Consider the following 13,895-nt stretch of genomic DNA (forward strand, 5'->3'; position numbering starts at 1 on the left):
GATGTCTGATCTGATCGTCACTATGTTCCGCGAAAACCAAAATGATGGCTACTAGTTAAAAAAAATAATAATAATTGATGCTGGAAGGACTCCTGTTGTTTTGTCATATGTAGTGTGACGTAAACATGTACACAACTTGAGCAGATTTGAGCTTAGTTTTGAGTTTTGGGCCGTGTCTGTATATGGGAACGCAATGGAGGAGCTTATTCAACTTATCCACTGTGGAGGGTGGTTTCAAATTTTTGCGTATTCAAGTTCCCAAAACGACGTCACCATCTAAACGAAAGGCACTTCCGATATAATATTTATATATATAACCAAGCGTCCTCATATGAACATATGAATAAATTACCAATTTTGACACGCAAACTGCCATGCAAACCCGCTTGTTACAAGCCTTGTGTGGACTTAAAACTTCTCTAAAAGTCAGAAAAGATTCACCGGGTGCCACTTAAAGATTAAGACCACTATCACAACACTATAGTTCAGGCAGCAACATGTTGTTTTTTCTGATCAGTTCATATGTGGCGTGTGTTTGGACTGTTCCTTCTCTGTATTAACCTAAAAATGCAATCATTTCAGCCAATGATCAATGATTCAGTATTTTAATCTTAATAACAGCAATATTACACGAAGATTATGTGCAAGGTTTTCCTTTGTTTTTTGGGGGGGAGTATATAGTTGATATAAGATTAAGGGTATGGCTGGGGTCCTACATCTGCTTTAAAGTAAATAAGACTTTGTCCAACCAACCTCTGTTAACAAAGCAAATGGTAGGTACTGATACACATCAGAGCTTTTGAGGTTGCTCATTAAGAAGTGCGATTGAAATGTTTACACTTTTCAGCTGCGACAACTAGCGTTCCCACTTTATTTAGGTGTGTGACTGTCATAGAAAGTGGATGCGTGCAACCTGTTACCATGTGAACAAAGCGTCGGGTCATACCGGAAGTTGAGCCCATAATTCACGCAAAGGCTTATGTGGGCCTTTGAATTAAGATACAATAAAATATGTCAAATTTTCTATTACAGTAGTAGGACGAACACGTTTAAATTTTTCTTGTATCAATTTGCCTATTCAAATGCATGACAAAAATCCAGATGATGTGCAGACCCTGTAGTTCAAGTGTTGGTACAGTAAAATTCCTGCTGGCTTGGAAAGACAGAATGTCATTGCTGTTGCAAACCCACCAACTTATTTGTCTACAATACTGGTGGCAATCGCTCCCTGAACCCTCTTCTTGACCACTGATGGCGGTCACACTTCTCTTTGAAGTTGCAGTGCAGTGCAAGTCCTTGTTCAAAACCTTGTGCCACCCTAAAGCTAGTTAGTTATACACTCACTGTGCAATTTTAGAAGCCTTGGCTAAAAATAAATTGTAACAATTGAAGTGCTCCCACTATACAGACTTAGTGAAAGCCTCAACTTCTCCCACCGGATCTTTGCCTTTCCATTTTGGTAGGGGATTTCCTTTGTTCTCCCACACGGTCTTAAATCCAAAATTACTAGATATGAAAATACCTTTGCACAGTTCCTTTTTGACAGAAGAAATGTACATGTATTATGGGGTAGTTTAAGGCATTCCATTCACAGTCATCCCTTTGTCTACAGAGATTATGGTTTGCCGAACATGTCAGTTTTATTCAGATCACATTCAGAAAAAATCTCTATGCTTGATTTTGTATTTGATATTAGAACATGTTTGTTTTGTTTGTTTGATTTTTGGGTCTGCGATTTGATTCAGAATCGATTTCCGATTCAAAACGATTTTTGATTCAAAATAATTTGATTGACAATGATTTCTGCTTCAATCTGTAGATGTGCAAAGAATCGTCATGATCTCCACCATTCTGGTTTGCAAGGCAAAATGACAAATGGAGACATTAAAATGTTGTTGGTTTTTTCCAACACTTTAAGTTTTGAATTGTAAGGAAAGTGTCTTTATTCCTGTCTGATAGGACACGCTCGGTCTACCTCACTTCCTGTAGTGTGTTCCCTCACTTTAATCAGTCCCCCAAGCAACATTAACTCATACTAAAACAAATACAATTGTAACAGTATCAAGCCGTTTATTACACTCTAGTTGAGGTTAATTGTAAATCTAAACACACAAAAAGAAGAAAATTACACACAGTGCACACTTAAATAGTAACACACTTTGTTAAGCTTGTTTCACGAACGAAGCTAGCTCAAGGCTAACGCACAATGGAAAGTGCCATTGACTCGCTAACGCTAATTAGTGTGCTACTTGCGGCACTTTTATCACTCCAAATATGGCTATTCATACAAAAACGCTTCAGGAATGTATACAGAGAAGCATGTTAACATTACTCACCGGCATATGTTCTTCCTACACTGCAAAAAAACAACTTTATTTGCATAACTTGATGGTGACTTTTTCCTTCTACTCTCTAATGTTGCTACAACTTAACAGTGTATCAGAACATGTGGAACCACACTGCCCCTAAGTGGCCAAATCGTGTAGAACATGAACAGTGCTCAATTATATATTATATCGATTCTGAATCGTACGTAATAAATGAGAATTGTACGACCGGGCCATGTATAAATATATATCTATATTTTTAAGAGGGTGGTGGGGGCAATAGTCCGAGAAAAAAACGTGCAAATCTGCGACTTTATAAAGTGGCAGATTTGCGAGAGAAAAACTCAGAAACTTACGAGAAATACACATAGCGTACCTATAGTCTGTGAGGATTCATTGGTGGTTAATGGGACACTGTTTATAAAATGAAAAGGCAGGATAGAGACTGATTCATTCTTAATTTAAACTTTACAAGTCATACATGGCAGCTAGAGCGACAACACTTCCTGATCTCCTATGAGCTGACTAACATTAACCAATCAGAAGCAAGCATACTTAAGGTAAATGCAAGTGAATGACGGAGAACAGCAGATTCGACACATCAACTTAGTTACTTGTACAAAAAAAAATACCAAAATGTATTGTTTAAATTATAATTCTGGAAACACAAATGTACCAGTAAATACTCATTTCAACAAATTAACTCAAAAGTTTCAGAGTTTTTTTCCTTGCCGTTTTTTCTCGCAAATTACCACTTTATGAAGTCGCAAATTTAGCAGTTTTTTTCTCACAAATTTGCCACTTAATAAAGTAGCAAATTTACCTCTTTTTTTTCTTGCAAATTACCACTTTATAAAGTTGGAAATTTACCAGTTTTTTTCTTGCAAATTACCACTTTATAATGTCGCAAATTTACCAGTTTTTATCTAGCAAATTTGCCACTTAATAAAGTCGCAAATTTAACAGTTTTTTTTCTCGGAATATTGATCCCACCCTCTAAAAAATAAAATATTTATACATGGCCCTAATACGCCGTCATAGAATCGCGATTCTTATGATAATCAAATTTTTTGGGGCACATCCCTAATTGTCTTCTCTTACCATGCATTTCAGTTGAATACATAATGTTTGTGTGTGTGTGTGTGCGCAGATGTACCGACTGACTCTGCGCTGCAGCAAGGACTCTGTGTCAAGGCGTCTCTGCGAGTTGCTGGCCCAACAGTTCTAGAATAGCAGGAGTTGCAGAACTTTATCAAGACCAGTACTCCCTCTCCTTCCCCATCAGCGCGCCCTCCCCTCTCCTGCCACACTTCTCTTCCTCCTACCAACAAAGGTTCTTTATTACACGCAAAAAAAGAAAAAGAAAAAAAGTGTAACCTACATAAGGGAAAAGCAATCACTGTTAGCAGTGGTGACCATATTATTGTCATTATTCTAATTCAAGTTCATCTTCAATTTGTTTATTAACATAATGCTACATTATCGTTTTTTCTTTATGGTGTTTACCTGTGTAGCTGGTGTGTGCGGCCAGGACTGTGCGTTAGCGTGTGCGTGTGTGTGTGTATCCCACAGTGTGCTGTGGTCCCATTCTGCTTTATCCTGGCTGCTCTGTATTACTGATGCTATATGTACAGTGTGTGTGTGTGTGTGTGTGTGTGTGGGGGTGTGTGAGTGTGTGTGTGTGCGTGTGTGCATGTGTGTTGATTTATTATCAATCAATTGGTAGATCATTCCTTGAAGTCAAATGGGGGATCATACACATGGACCCATATTCCCCTATCGTATCCACAAGTGGTTCCTCGTCGGGTCCAAAAATGAAGGGAGAGACCTGAAGGTCCAGCACTCTGATTTTAAGCATTCCCCTTGATCATAGGCCAGTCAAATTGCACTTAAGGCTTTTGGGATCCTCTGTGAGACCCTCCAGCATGACCCCCACCCACCCTTGTGGGAAGAAACGGATTCCTCTCCTGGGTCTGTTTAATGAGTAGCCCGACATTTCAATGACCTTGACGGTTTTGTTTGTTGACGTGTCTGTAAATATGCGACAGTGTGTTACTTTATTGCTTTCATAGACATTCCCATCTAGCAGTTGGCTTCAATGATCGAGCCCAGGCTGCCCGTGTAGACGAATGGCAGTAAACGGGATGTGAGGTGACTGACATAGGGTCGACATTTTCAGAATTGAAACAGTTTTTATGGAGGACCAAAACTGACAAAATTTAAAATAAATACATGACTTAATAAATGAATAAAAGTAAAAATAAAAACGTAAAAAATACAATAAAAAAATCTAATACAAAAAATAAATAAAAATGGAGATTAAAAACAACCAAATTTATATATAAGTAAAAATAAATACAAAAATTAAAAATGAGATTAAAAAATAAATACAAAAACAAATGATGAAATAATACAAAAATAAATATATAAATAGAATTAAATATCAATCAATAAATAAAAACGGTCTATTTATTTTTGTTTTTATTTCGACATTTATTTTTATATTTTAACTTTATGAATCTTGTTTTGTTTTTTTACTTTTAGATATATATATATATATATAGATAATATATATCGTTTTTATTTCCATTTATATTAATTTTTTTATTATATTTTTTTATATCCGATTTTGTTTACACCTTTGTTTATTTATTTATTTAAATTTTGGTAGTTTTGGTCCTCCATAGTTAGGACTTCTCGTACTCAACTCATGCCTGGAGGAATGTCCAGGTGAAACATTAGCTTCCCTACTGTACAACCTAAACATTGTTTATGAAGAGATGCATTATTGTCTTTTTGAGACTTTTTTTTTTTTTAATTGAACACTTCACTTCTAAGGATCATATGTTCAAACTTTGTCTTTGCCCATCAGATCAAATAGTCCTAATGATGCGAATACACTTATTTTGACTTGATGTACAGCTCCAATGTACATCCAGAATCTTCTCAATAGAAAAATCCTGAATTCAGACTCCTCCAAATATTTCTATATTCTTTCCTGGGCTTCCTTTTGCACACAGCAGCAGCAGTGATGTGGAAGAATACTCGTTGTCTATTATAACTACAGGGGACTCTTGTTTATGTGAGGCTGGAAGCAGGTAATGAGAAGAAATCCTTAAGACATTTCAGAGATATTGTCACTTTACAATCTGTGGCTGCACAGCAATCACAAAACATTGTGGTGGAAAGCTTAGTCATTTTTTGTCATTCTGTGCGTGCGTGTGTTTGTGTGTGCGTGTTTATGCAGTATCCACTAGCTAATGCAGCCTCATGTATTGATGTTAAAAAATTTAAAAAAAATTCAATACCTGTGTTAGAATTAAGATTACTCTGTAATGAAAAATGTGAAAGTAAAACTATGCCATATATCAGACATGATGCTTCCTGTGTTCACTGTTTCACTCGAACAGCATGACATCATTGAGTCGTAGGCAACAGAATGTCAAAGAAACAATAGGTCAGCAGTGGTCAGACATTCAGATGCACAAAAGCCTTTATGAAGTCAAGGCTTAATTTGTGCCTTTCTGTATTACGAGTACAATGGTTGCACAAGAAAGCAACACCTCATTAGCGAAGTCTGTTTTGTGCTTTCTTTTTTAAATTCTCACCTAAAACCTTAAAATAGTCCCAAAAGAGAGAACAAATCCTTATTTTAGCTCTCATAGTGCACCATCAACACTGTATAGTGGAGCTGCAGACATACTTTGAAGATGTAGCGGGGTCTGTTTTGGTGGCCTCAATGCAGATGATGTGCTTCTGCTGGCTTCATCAAGCTGTGATCTTCAACTCTCACCACTGGAGCAGTCCACACTGAATGGAAATCTCTAAAACATGGGTATTGATTCAAATTTCCTCAATTGATTCAAATGAGTTCAGTTCAGTCCGGTATTGATTAATTATGGTACATAAATTCTTCTTAAATAACGGCATGATAATAAAACTCCACAAACATTAAATATCAAATAAAATTTGGTGGAGGCAGTACATGGTTAAATGATTTATTTATTGATCAAAGTAACGTGTTATAATCACTTGACACCAGCATGGATGAGATGAAAATGTTTTCATAAATCTAATTCAATAATTGTAAATATACATTTTAAAATATTCTGAATTGTCATGAAGTGCAATAAGTCATGTTTTTCATAAACTTATATAAAATACTTTTAAATTCATGTTAACAGCAAATTTAAAAAAAACTTAATACAAAAAATGTGTCCCTTAAATTTATATTTTCTTGGGGGGGAGGGGGGGGGGTCATCAATTTAAAAATGTTCTATGTATTGAATATCACTGGAATGATTGATTATAGCTAATTGGTCGTGCATGTTTGCCACTTTCAACATCATTTCTCTTTTAGTTTAATTGATATTACCAATCCGTCTTCACTTGTGTTTTAGCAACAAACAACACACCACAGATAATGTGACATCATGCAGCCAGCATGCAGCAGTGCATGTGCGCAGTTGCTGAGCGGCACAATACAGTTCAATGCAATGAGCTATGTGTGCAACTTCCGCGGTCATCTGATTCGAGTAGAATTGGCCGAGTGGTGAAAAATGCAGCTGGTCGCCCTCATTTGCATATAGATGTCGGAGTGCTGGTGATGAGGCAGCAGTGACAGTCTGCCACGCTCCGCCCACTTCACACCCGGCAGGCATCCCTGTTTAGGAAGGGGAGGGGGGATATCACTCGTGTGCGCGTGCGCGAGTGGATGTCCAGCGCGCAGCCTATTGGCTGAAAATGACATCACCGCTCAAGGTTTATTGTTGGTAAGAGGATGAGCTCATCGTTTAGAATCAGTCTCTGGTAGAAAGGAGAGAAAACAGAACGTCGCTGACGTGAACTGAAAGAATCTGCAGAACTGACACCAACTGTAACTGAGGAAAAAACGCAGTTTGAGAAGAAAGAACAATCACAGTGAGTATTTGCATGATTCATTTATTTTTTGCTAATATTTCAATCGCAAATTCTGTGGAGAATTTGTTTTTTTTTTGTGAATTTTTTATTTATTTTTTTAATCCCAATGCAACCCTTTTAGGAATGATTTTCACTTCCCGCTCTTTGTGTTGAACTTCTGACAATATTGACATAACCTACTAGGATAAAAAGCAAATGAAGACCAAGAGAAGCCTATATGTGCTTTTAAATGCAAATTTCTATTTTTAATAATGCTAAAATATTCCTTAATCTGAAATTCATAGTTGGAAATTAGAAATTGCTGCACTGTTCTGCAAAAATAAATCAGAAATTGCATCAAAAAATATTATTATTAGTTATTATTAATTAATATTATTAACATGGTTTAACTTTATAGTTTTTTTTTAAGGTTATCTTTAACTGATTTTAAAAACCCTTATATTATGGGTCATTGATTTATAACTTGACCAATAACAGTAAAGACAGTTGTAACATATATACTTTATAAATGAATGAATGTGTTGTGTATTGTGCTGTAGATATGGTTTGGTCCATGGAGGGAGAGACAGAGCGTCCTCCTCTGTCCATTATCCTGCCAAGGCTCTACCTGGGAGCAGAGAGCGATGTGACGCAGGTAATAAAAGCACTTCATGATGGGAGTCACAACCAGGGCTGGACTGGCCATCTGGCACATAGGGCAGATGCCCGGTGGGCCTAAGTCAAAATGCCACGGCCGATTATTTGTGCCAGCCCAGCCCTGGTTACAACTAACTACATGCAATATGTTTAAACTTTATTTACACGAAAAAAAAAAGAAGAAAAAAAAGCCTTTCACTTGAAGAAAAATACAAGTATTCGAGATTTTTCATAAAATTGTGTGAACAGGACCGACTGGCCTCTCTGGGGATCTCCTATGTGCTGAGCGTGAGCCGCTGCAGCCCCCGACCTTCCTTCCTTCCCTGCTCCAGATACCTCCGCATCCCCATCGATGACTCCCTGTGGGATGACCTGCTGCCCTGGATCCCTCAGGCTCTACGCTTCATCGGTCAGGACTTGCCACTTGCACAGCATTTGACGTCATTGGGAACGCAAATAACTCACTTGTATTCATAATTTATGCAGATGCGGCAATGTCTTCCGGTGCCTCTGTCCTGGTGCACTGCGCCGCTGGAATCTCTCGCTCTCCAGCTCTGGCCGTTGCCTACATCATGTATAGCTCGGGAATGGATCTGGACCACGCCTACAGGTTGAGCTGCATACATTTTACACATGCTGTTTCGAGCATATAAGCCATCATGTGTTAGTGTGATTATTGGACTGTTTGCATTAGTGTCCAATAGCTCTTAAGTAGCAGTAAGGCTGGGCGACATGGCCAAAAAATAAAATCTCCATTTTTTTTCAGCCATTCAGGACGATTACAATTTTAATCTAACAAACCCAAAAAAACATTCATTTTAAAGGTTTCAATAATTGTGGGAATGCTAAAAGCATTCAATAAGCATTCAAAAATTCAAGTCCTCTGTGCCTCAATGGGTAGGGTACTAAAGCAGAGTTGTGACCAGTAAACAGGAGGTGAGGGTTTGAATCCCACCTTCACCAGATTGCAGTTCAAGTTTTCTTTTTATTCAGTTATCTACAGTTTTCACATAATTTATCTATCAATTTACATCATAAGCATTCAGCTATTAGCATTCAGCTTTCAACATTCCCACACAATTTCTCCAGATATTGCACTTTATCTAGTTCAAAAATAATTATTGTGCAAAGTGTTCAGACAACAATAATATATACTGATTCAAAAATCAGTTTTAACATACACTTTTAACATTCATTGTTTATGCTTAAATGCTACAATGAAGTAGTTTGTAGCTATTGAAAACATGTCTTGTAAACCACCTATCCAGCATTGGGCAAAGTTACAACTCACAATAACATTTGGATGGAACTGAACATCACAACAACAGCTTTTAATAATCCAGAAGACAAAACTCGATTTCACGATTTAGCAATTTTTCAACGATTAGATTTTTAAAATGACGATTAATCAAATTAATTTGATTTATTGCCCAGTCCTAAGTAGCAGTAAAGGGAGTTCAATTGTAGTAGTTAATGGTAAGCAATACTAAAATATATGAATTGCATCAAAATACATAGATAAAATAACATGCAAAATTCAATAGTGTTATTAGTGTTAAGAGCTTCTTTTTTTTTATCGTAAAGCTTTTGCCAAACGCAGCTAATAGTTTTTGGTATTATCAAAGATGTTACTGTATATTAAAGTGTGTTATATTTATATGATCATTTACCAAAGTTAGATTTTTGATGCAGTGTGTACATATTCAGTCTAATCCTTAAGTAAGATTGAAAAAAACTTTTTTTTTAAGTGAAGATGGATGAGTTAATTACATTCATTAATAATAATTAGGGGTGTCAAAATTAGTGCATTAATTTTGAGTTTGTTTAAAGTTCCTTTAACGCCACAATATTTTTTAACACGCGATTAATGACACACACTTCAAAATTTAGCTGTAATAAATTTAATAATAATGCATGTATTTGTGGAGACTGGGGTCAAGTTGTATTTTAAAAAAATTTAAGTGTGCAGAAGTTACTTCATGTTAAACATTAGATAGCTCTTAATATGAAAAGAAAAATGCACTCAGCAGTCACCGTCTTACAAATGCAAATACGTCATCTGGTGGCAGAAAAATAAAAATTATTTTAAATTTTTAATTTAATTTTGAAATAATTTGAACTCAATTTTATGATTTATTATGAAATTACTGTATCAATGACGAAAATATCCAATTATATTTCTATTAGTTAAAAAAATCCACTTTTATGTTAACAAGAGTATGAAAACTTAGAAAAATTATATTCTATTGTAAATTTTATTGTACATTTAGAACAGATATAAAATGTGCGATTAATCACAAGTCAATAATTTAAGTCATGTGATTAATCACACTTAAAAATTGTAATTGCCTGACACCCCTAATAATAATAATAATAATAATACATTTGACTATTTTTTTGTATTTTAACTAAATTAGGTACACAACTAAAAATGTTCATTAAGCATAACAATGCAAGGTTGTTGAGGTTTGTTTTGATCGTTGTTTGTTTGTTATGTAGCTACAGTAGTAAGTTTTTTGTTTGTTTGTTTTTTACTTGTAACCGTTCATCCTTGCCAGGCCCGTGCTCCATTGAATGTTATTGTAGTGAACAATATGTTTTTTACTGTATTCACCCACACCCTGTCCGCTCAATTGTCAGGTTTGTGAAAGAGCGCCGACCCACCATTTCCCCCAACTTCAACTTCCTGGGTCAGCTGCAGCACTTCCAGGGCACTCTGCATCAGAAGGCCTCCGCTGGCGACTTCCCAAGCCAGCAGCTGGACAACAACCTGCCATCCATTGACATCAGTAACAATCGCACCCCCGCTATTCCCAACAAGAATGATCAGGCCAGCGTCATCAGTGACAGATCAGCAGAAGACATCCAAACAAACACTGAGAATGTGCACCAGCAGAGACATTCCAATCCGGACGCTAACGGCAACCAGCAGATTCCCTTGTCAGGGAAACTTTGGACTCATAATAATAATAATAATCAGCAGGAACCAGCGTCAATTAAATCAGCATTACCAGCAGTCTCTGCTTCTCTGTCAGAGAGACGCAAAAGCCTCAGCCTCTCATTGACCCCTTTGGGAGGGGTGTGCCCTCCCTCGTTGACATGCAACGGCAAGCAAGCCAAGAGCACCCGTTTTTCCACAGGTGTCCTCAAGAGGGAGACGGCAGAAAAAGCGGAGGCAAAGACGTTGAGTAGGCACGCAGAGGAAAAACACAACACTTGTGACGTGAAGGAGCAAGGCCTGCTGTCTCCGCTCAGCTGCACGCTCAACAAATTGCTGGACTGGGGGGAGAGAATGCTGCTTGGTGGATTTTTTGCCCACCCTGTCAAGATGGGACAGCCTGCTTTGCCATACAGGTGCTGAGTGGAATCATCATTTGTGTGTGTGCGTTTGTATTTGTGCATGTTTCTCCAAAGGAATGACACCACATGTGAGCAAGCGGTCTGGTGGTACTTGTATTGTTTATTTATTGCTGGGATGACAGAATGATTCTCCACTTATCCGCTTATTTTGCCACTGTCATCTTGCTGTTTGTAAGATGGCCATATTTTCAATTCATTGTCACTTTGGCCTGGATTGTACAGTGTTTATTGATGATTAAAGATTGGATTTCAACCACATCTCTCTCAACAGCCTCTTTTGGCAGAAAGTGTGTGTATTTCCACCAATAAGCAGGGCTTGTCCTCATAAGGTTGTGGGTAAGATGGAACTAGTGTCAATTGTATCCGCCATTTTTAAATTTAGTCTCAGTTTTAGTCCAATTTCAGCCACGCTTGTTAGTTTTTATCACAGTTAACCTCATACACTTTTTATTTAGTCCATTTTTAGTCGACTATAAATATAGCATTTTTGTCCAAGAAAACATAACTTTATTCGTCTAGCTTTAGGCCCCGTCCACACGAAAGCCAGTTTCAATGTATCCTCACAAGGTTCTTACCGTTTAGGCCGTTTGTCCACAAGACGGCGCGGTTTCAGAGCTTGAAACCGATCACTTTTGAAAGCGGGCTCCAGAGTGGAAAGATTTCAAAACGCGCCCCGTACGCGTCCGTCTGAACACAATATGCAGCATACTCCTCCAGTAAATACGTAATGGTCGCAGATTGATGATGTATGCGCCAATTCTCGCGTGACTGCGCGCGAACCGTCAGTCTGTCAACAACAATGGCGGATAGCCGTGTCGTAGTCGTTTTGCGCAGCCTCCTTAGCTTGCTTATGCTTTTGCAGCACAATATTTTGCTTCTTTATTCCCACGTTCAACAAGCGGTGTTGAACTTGAATCACCCGTCATTGTCAATTCTTCTGTGTTCGTCTTTTTCATGTTGTTTTGACACATGCAAAGCCATGTTTGTTCTGTAGATTGCAATAAAGTTAGAAAAAAAAGTGTTAGTCTACTTCGCTGATTCTTCTTCTACACTTTCCGTTAACTCCCTGTGGCTGGACTACAGCGCCACTCCAGACTTGGCATATACATTACAGCCGTTTAAGGTCCTCAGCGTCTTCTTTTGGACACACGCAAGTCTTGAAATGCTTCTGTGTGTACGAGATTTGTTTGAGGAACGAAGCCGGCTTTGCTTCCGTCTGGACGCCTTAGTCAACAAAAACTGTTAACGTTGTAGTCTAGCTTTAGTCAAGGCAATCATTTTACCCCTGTATATATTTTTTTGTCAGCAGATTATATTGAACATTTCGGATCTAGAACTATTTCACATAAAATGTTCTCTCATCTTTTTGATGAAAAACAACTTCACACACTATTACAGTATAGCCTATCAACAAGTGGCTACTACAGTATAGCGCCATGCTATGAGCTAGTAAATTAGCCAACATTAGCGGTCGGATTAACATGATTGTTGGAACTTTATAGCCGTGGATTAATGTTATATTAGAACTATAATTTACTTTTTTTCTTTTTTTTTTCTTTTCAAAGGGAATCCACCTCCTGTCTGGCCCATGCGTTTGTGCATGTTGCACTTGCTAGCTGCAGATTTGAAAGGTGACTATGTGTTTCATGATAATGTCACAGATGTGACAGATTAGCCAGAGACAAGATTAAAAAAAAAAAAAATCGTATAATGTTCATCTCGTTTTTGTTCAGGAACTTAAATGTCTATAGATTTTAGTTTCGTTTTTATGAAGTGAAGTACATTTTCGTCAATGCATACTGATTTACTCCCACCTATTGTTTATTAATGAGGGTTTTAGTCTAGTCTAGTTTTAGTCCAGTAAAAAATGTGGGTTGACAAAGTTATTTTTGTTTAGTTTTCATTGACGAAATTAACATTAATACACGCTAGACTGGTTGACAGCCAATCACAGTGTTCTGTTTATACTCACATTCACAACTATAGATAATAAAGAAGCCTGACATGTTGGGAGAAAAAAAAATGCAAAAGGGAGAGTAAGGGATGTAAAAAGTCGCTGCTTTTGTAGAAAAATAAATATAAAAATGTGGATATACAGTATTGTATAAACTGAGTTAAAGGCCAGTTTTAACTAAGCTTTAATCTCAAGGCAAGCTAATTGCAGATCTGCTTTTAAAGATTTTATTTAATCCGGGTTTATCTTTTTCATCCTTTATCATGACAAATACTTTTAAACTGTTTTTGACGCTTGTGCGGATTCACCAACCTTCAAGTGAAGAGCAAGGCCAAATGAGTTTAGACGAGGGAGGCCTCGACCTGATACAGTCCAAATAAATGTTGGTTATGTGTGTTGTTCTCTAAGAAGAAATGGATAACATACTGTAACACTCCATGTCATTCTCTGCCTCCGGCTTTGCTCTGACAAATGTATCAAAAATAGAAATGATTTCAGAAAAATGGTTTGGGAATCCTTCTAGTCGATAAGAGATATACGGACAGGGTACTAGAAACCTGACAAACAGTCAGACATAAAAAACAACAACATGACGTGTAAAACAAAACAAGTATTTCATACATTTGATAGCAGAACTCAATGAATAATTTCACAATAAACCTCAATATATATGAGAGCTAAAAGCTAACTTTTTTTTC

At 37.2% G+C, this 13,895-nt stretch overlaps 2 protein-coding genes across 6 annotated transcripts in view; both read left to right on the forward strand.

Moving 5' to 3' along the window:
- ap2a1 (adaptor related protein complex 2 subunit alpha 1) overlaps positions 1 to 5,700 on the forward strand; it is a 36,832-nt gene extending 31,132 nt beyond the window's left edge. For all 5 annotated transcript variants that reach the window (XM_086069868.1, XM_086069877.1, XM_086069858.1 and 2 more), the window contains one exon: positions 3,478 to 5,700. In XM_086069868.1, coding sequence (XP_085925994.1) covers positions 3,478 to 3,555 — 78 coding nt within the window. In that variant the 3' untranslated portion in view covers positions 3,556 to 5,700. The remainder of the gene's footprint in view (positions 1 to 3,477) is intronic.
- A 1,379-nt stretch (positions 5,701 to 7,079) lies between these two features.
- On the forward strand, positions 7,080 to 11,501 carry LOC147184634 (uncharacterized). The gene is made up of 5 exons (XM_086069906.1): positions 7,080 to 7,247; positions 7,787 to 7,881; positions 8,133 to 8,292; positions 8,370 to 8,493; positions 10,524 to 11,501. Exons 2-5 carry the CDS (start codon positions 7,789 to 7,791, stop codon positions 11,242 to 11,244), a joined length of 1,098 nt encoding a protein of 365 aa, XP_085926032.1. The 5' UTR covers positions 7,080 to 7,247; positions 7,787 to 7,788; the 3' UTR covers positions 11,245 to 11,501.
- Positions 11,502 to 13,895: the final 2,394 nt, after the last annotated feature.

This window comes from Leptonotus elevatus, chromosome 1, assembly GCF_054856555.1.
Source record: "Leptonotus elevatus isolate MCC_2025b chromosome 1, RoL_Lele_1.0, whole genome shotgun sequence".
Classification (NCBI taxonomy): Eukaryota; Metazoa; Chordata; class Actinopteri; order Syngnathiformes; family Syngnathidae; genus Leptonotus; species Leptonotus elevatus.

Bases quoted from the DNA above. Each gene is read 5' to 3' on its own strand.
- LOC147184634 (XM_086069906.1), top strand. From the start codon at position 7,789: ATGGTTTGGTCCATGGAGGGAGAGACAGAGCGTCCTCCTCTGTCCATT. The intron at 7,882-8,132 runs GTAATAAAAGCA...TTGTGTGAACAG, and splicing joins CAGAGAGCGATGTGACGCAG to GACCGACTGGCCTCTCTGGG. The intron at 8,293-8,369 runs GTCAGGACTTGC...TAATTTATGCAG, and splicing joins TCAGGCTCTACGCTTCATCG to ATGCGGCAATGTCTTCCGGT.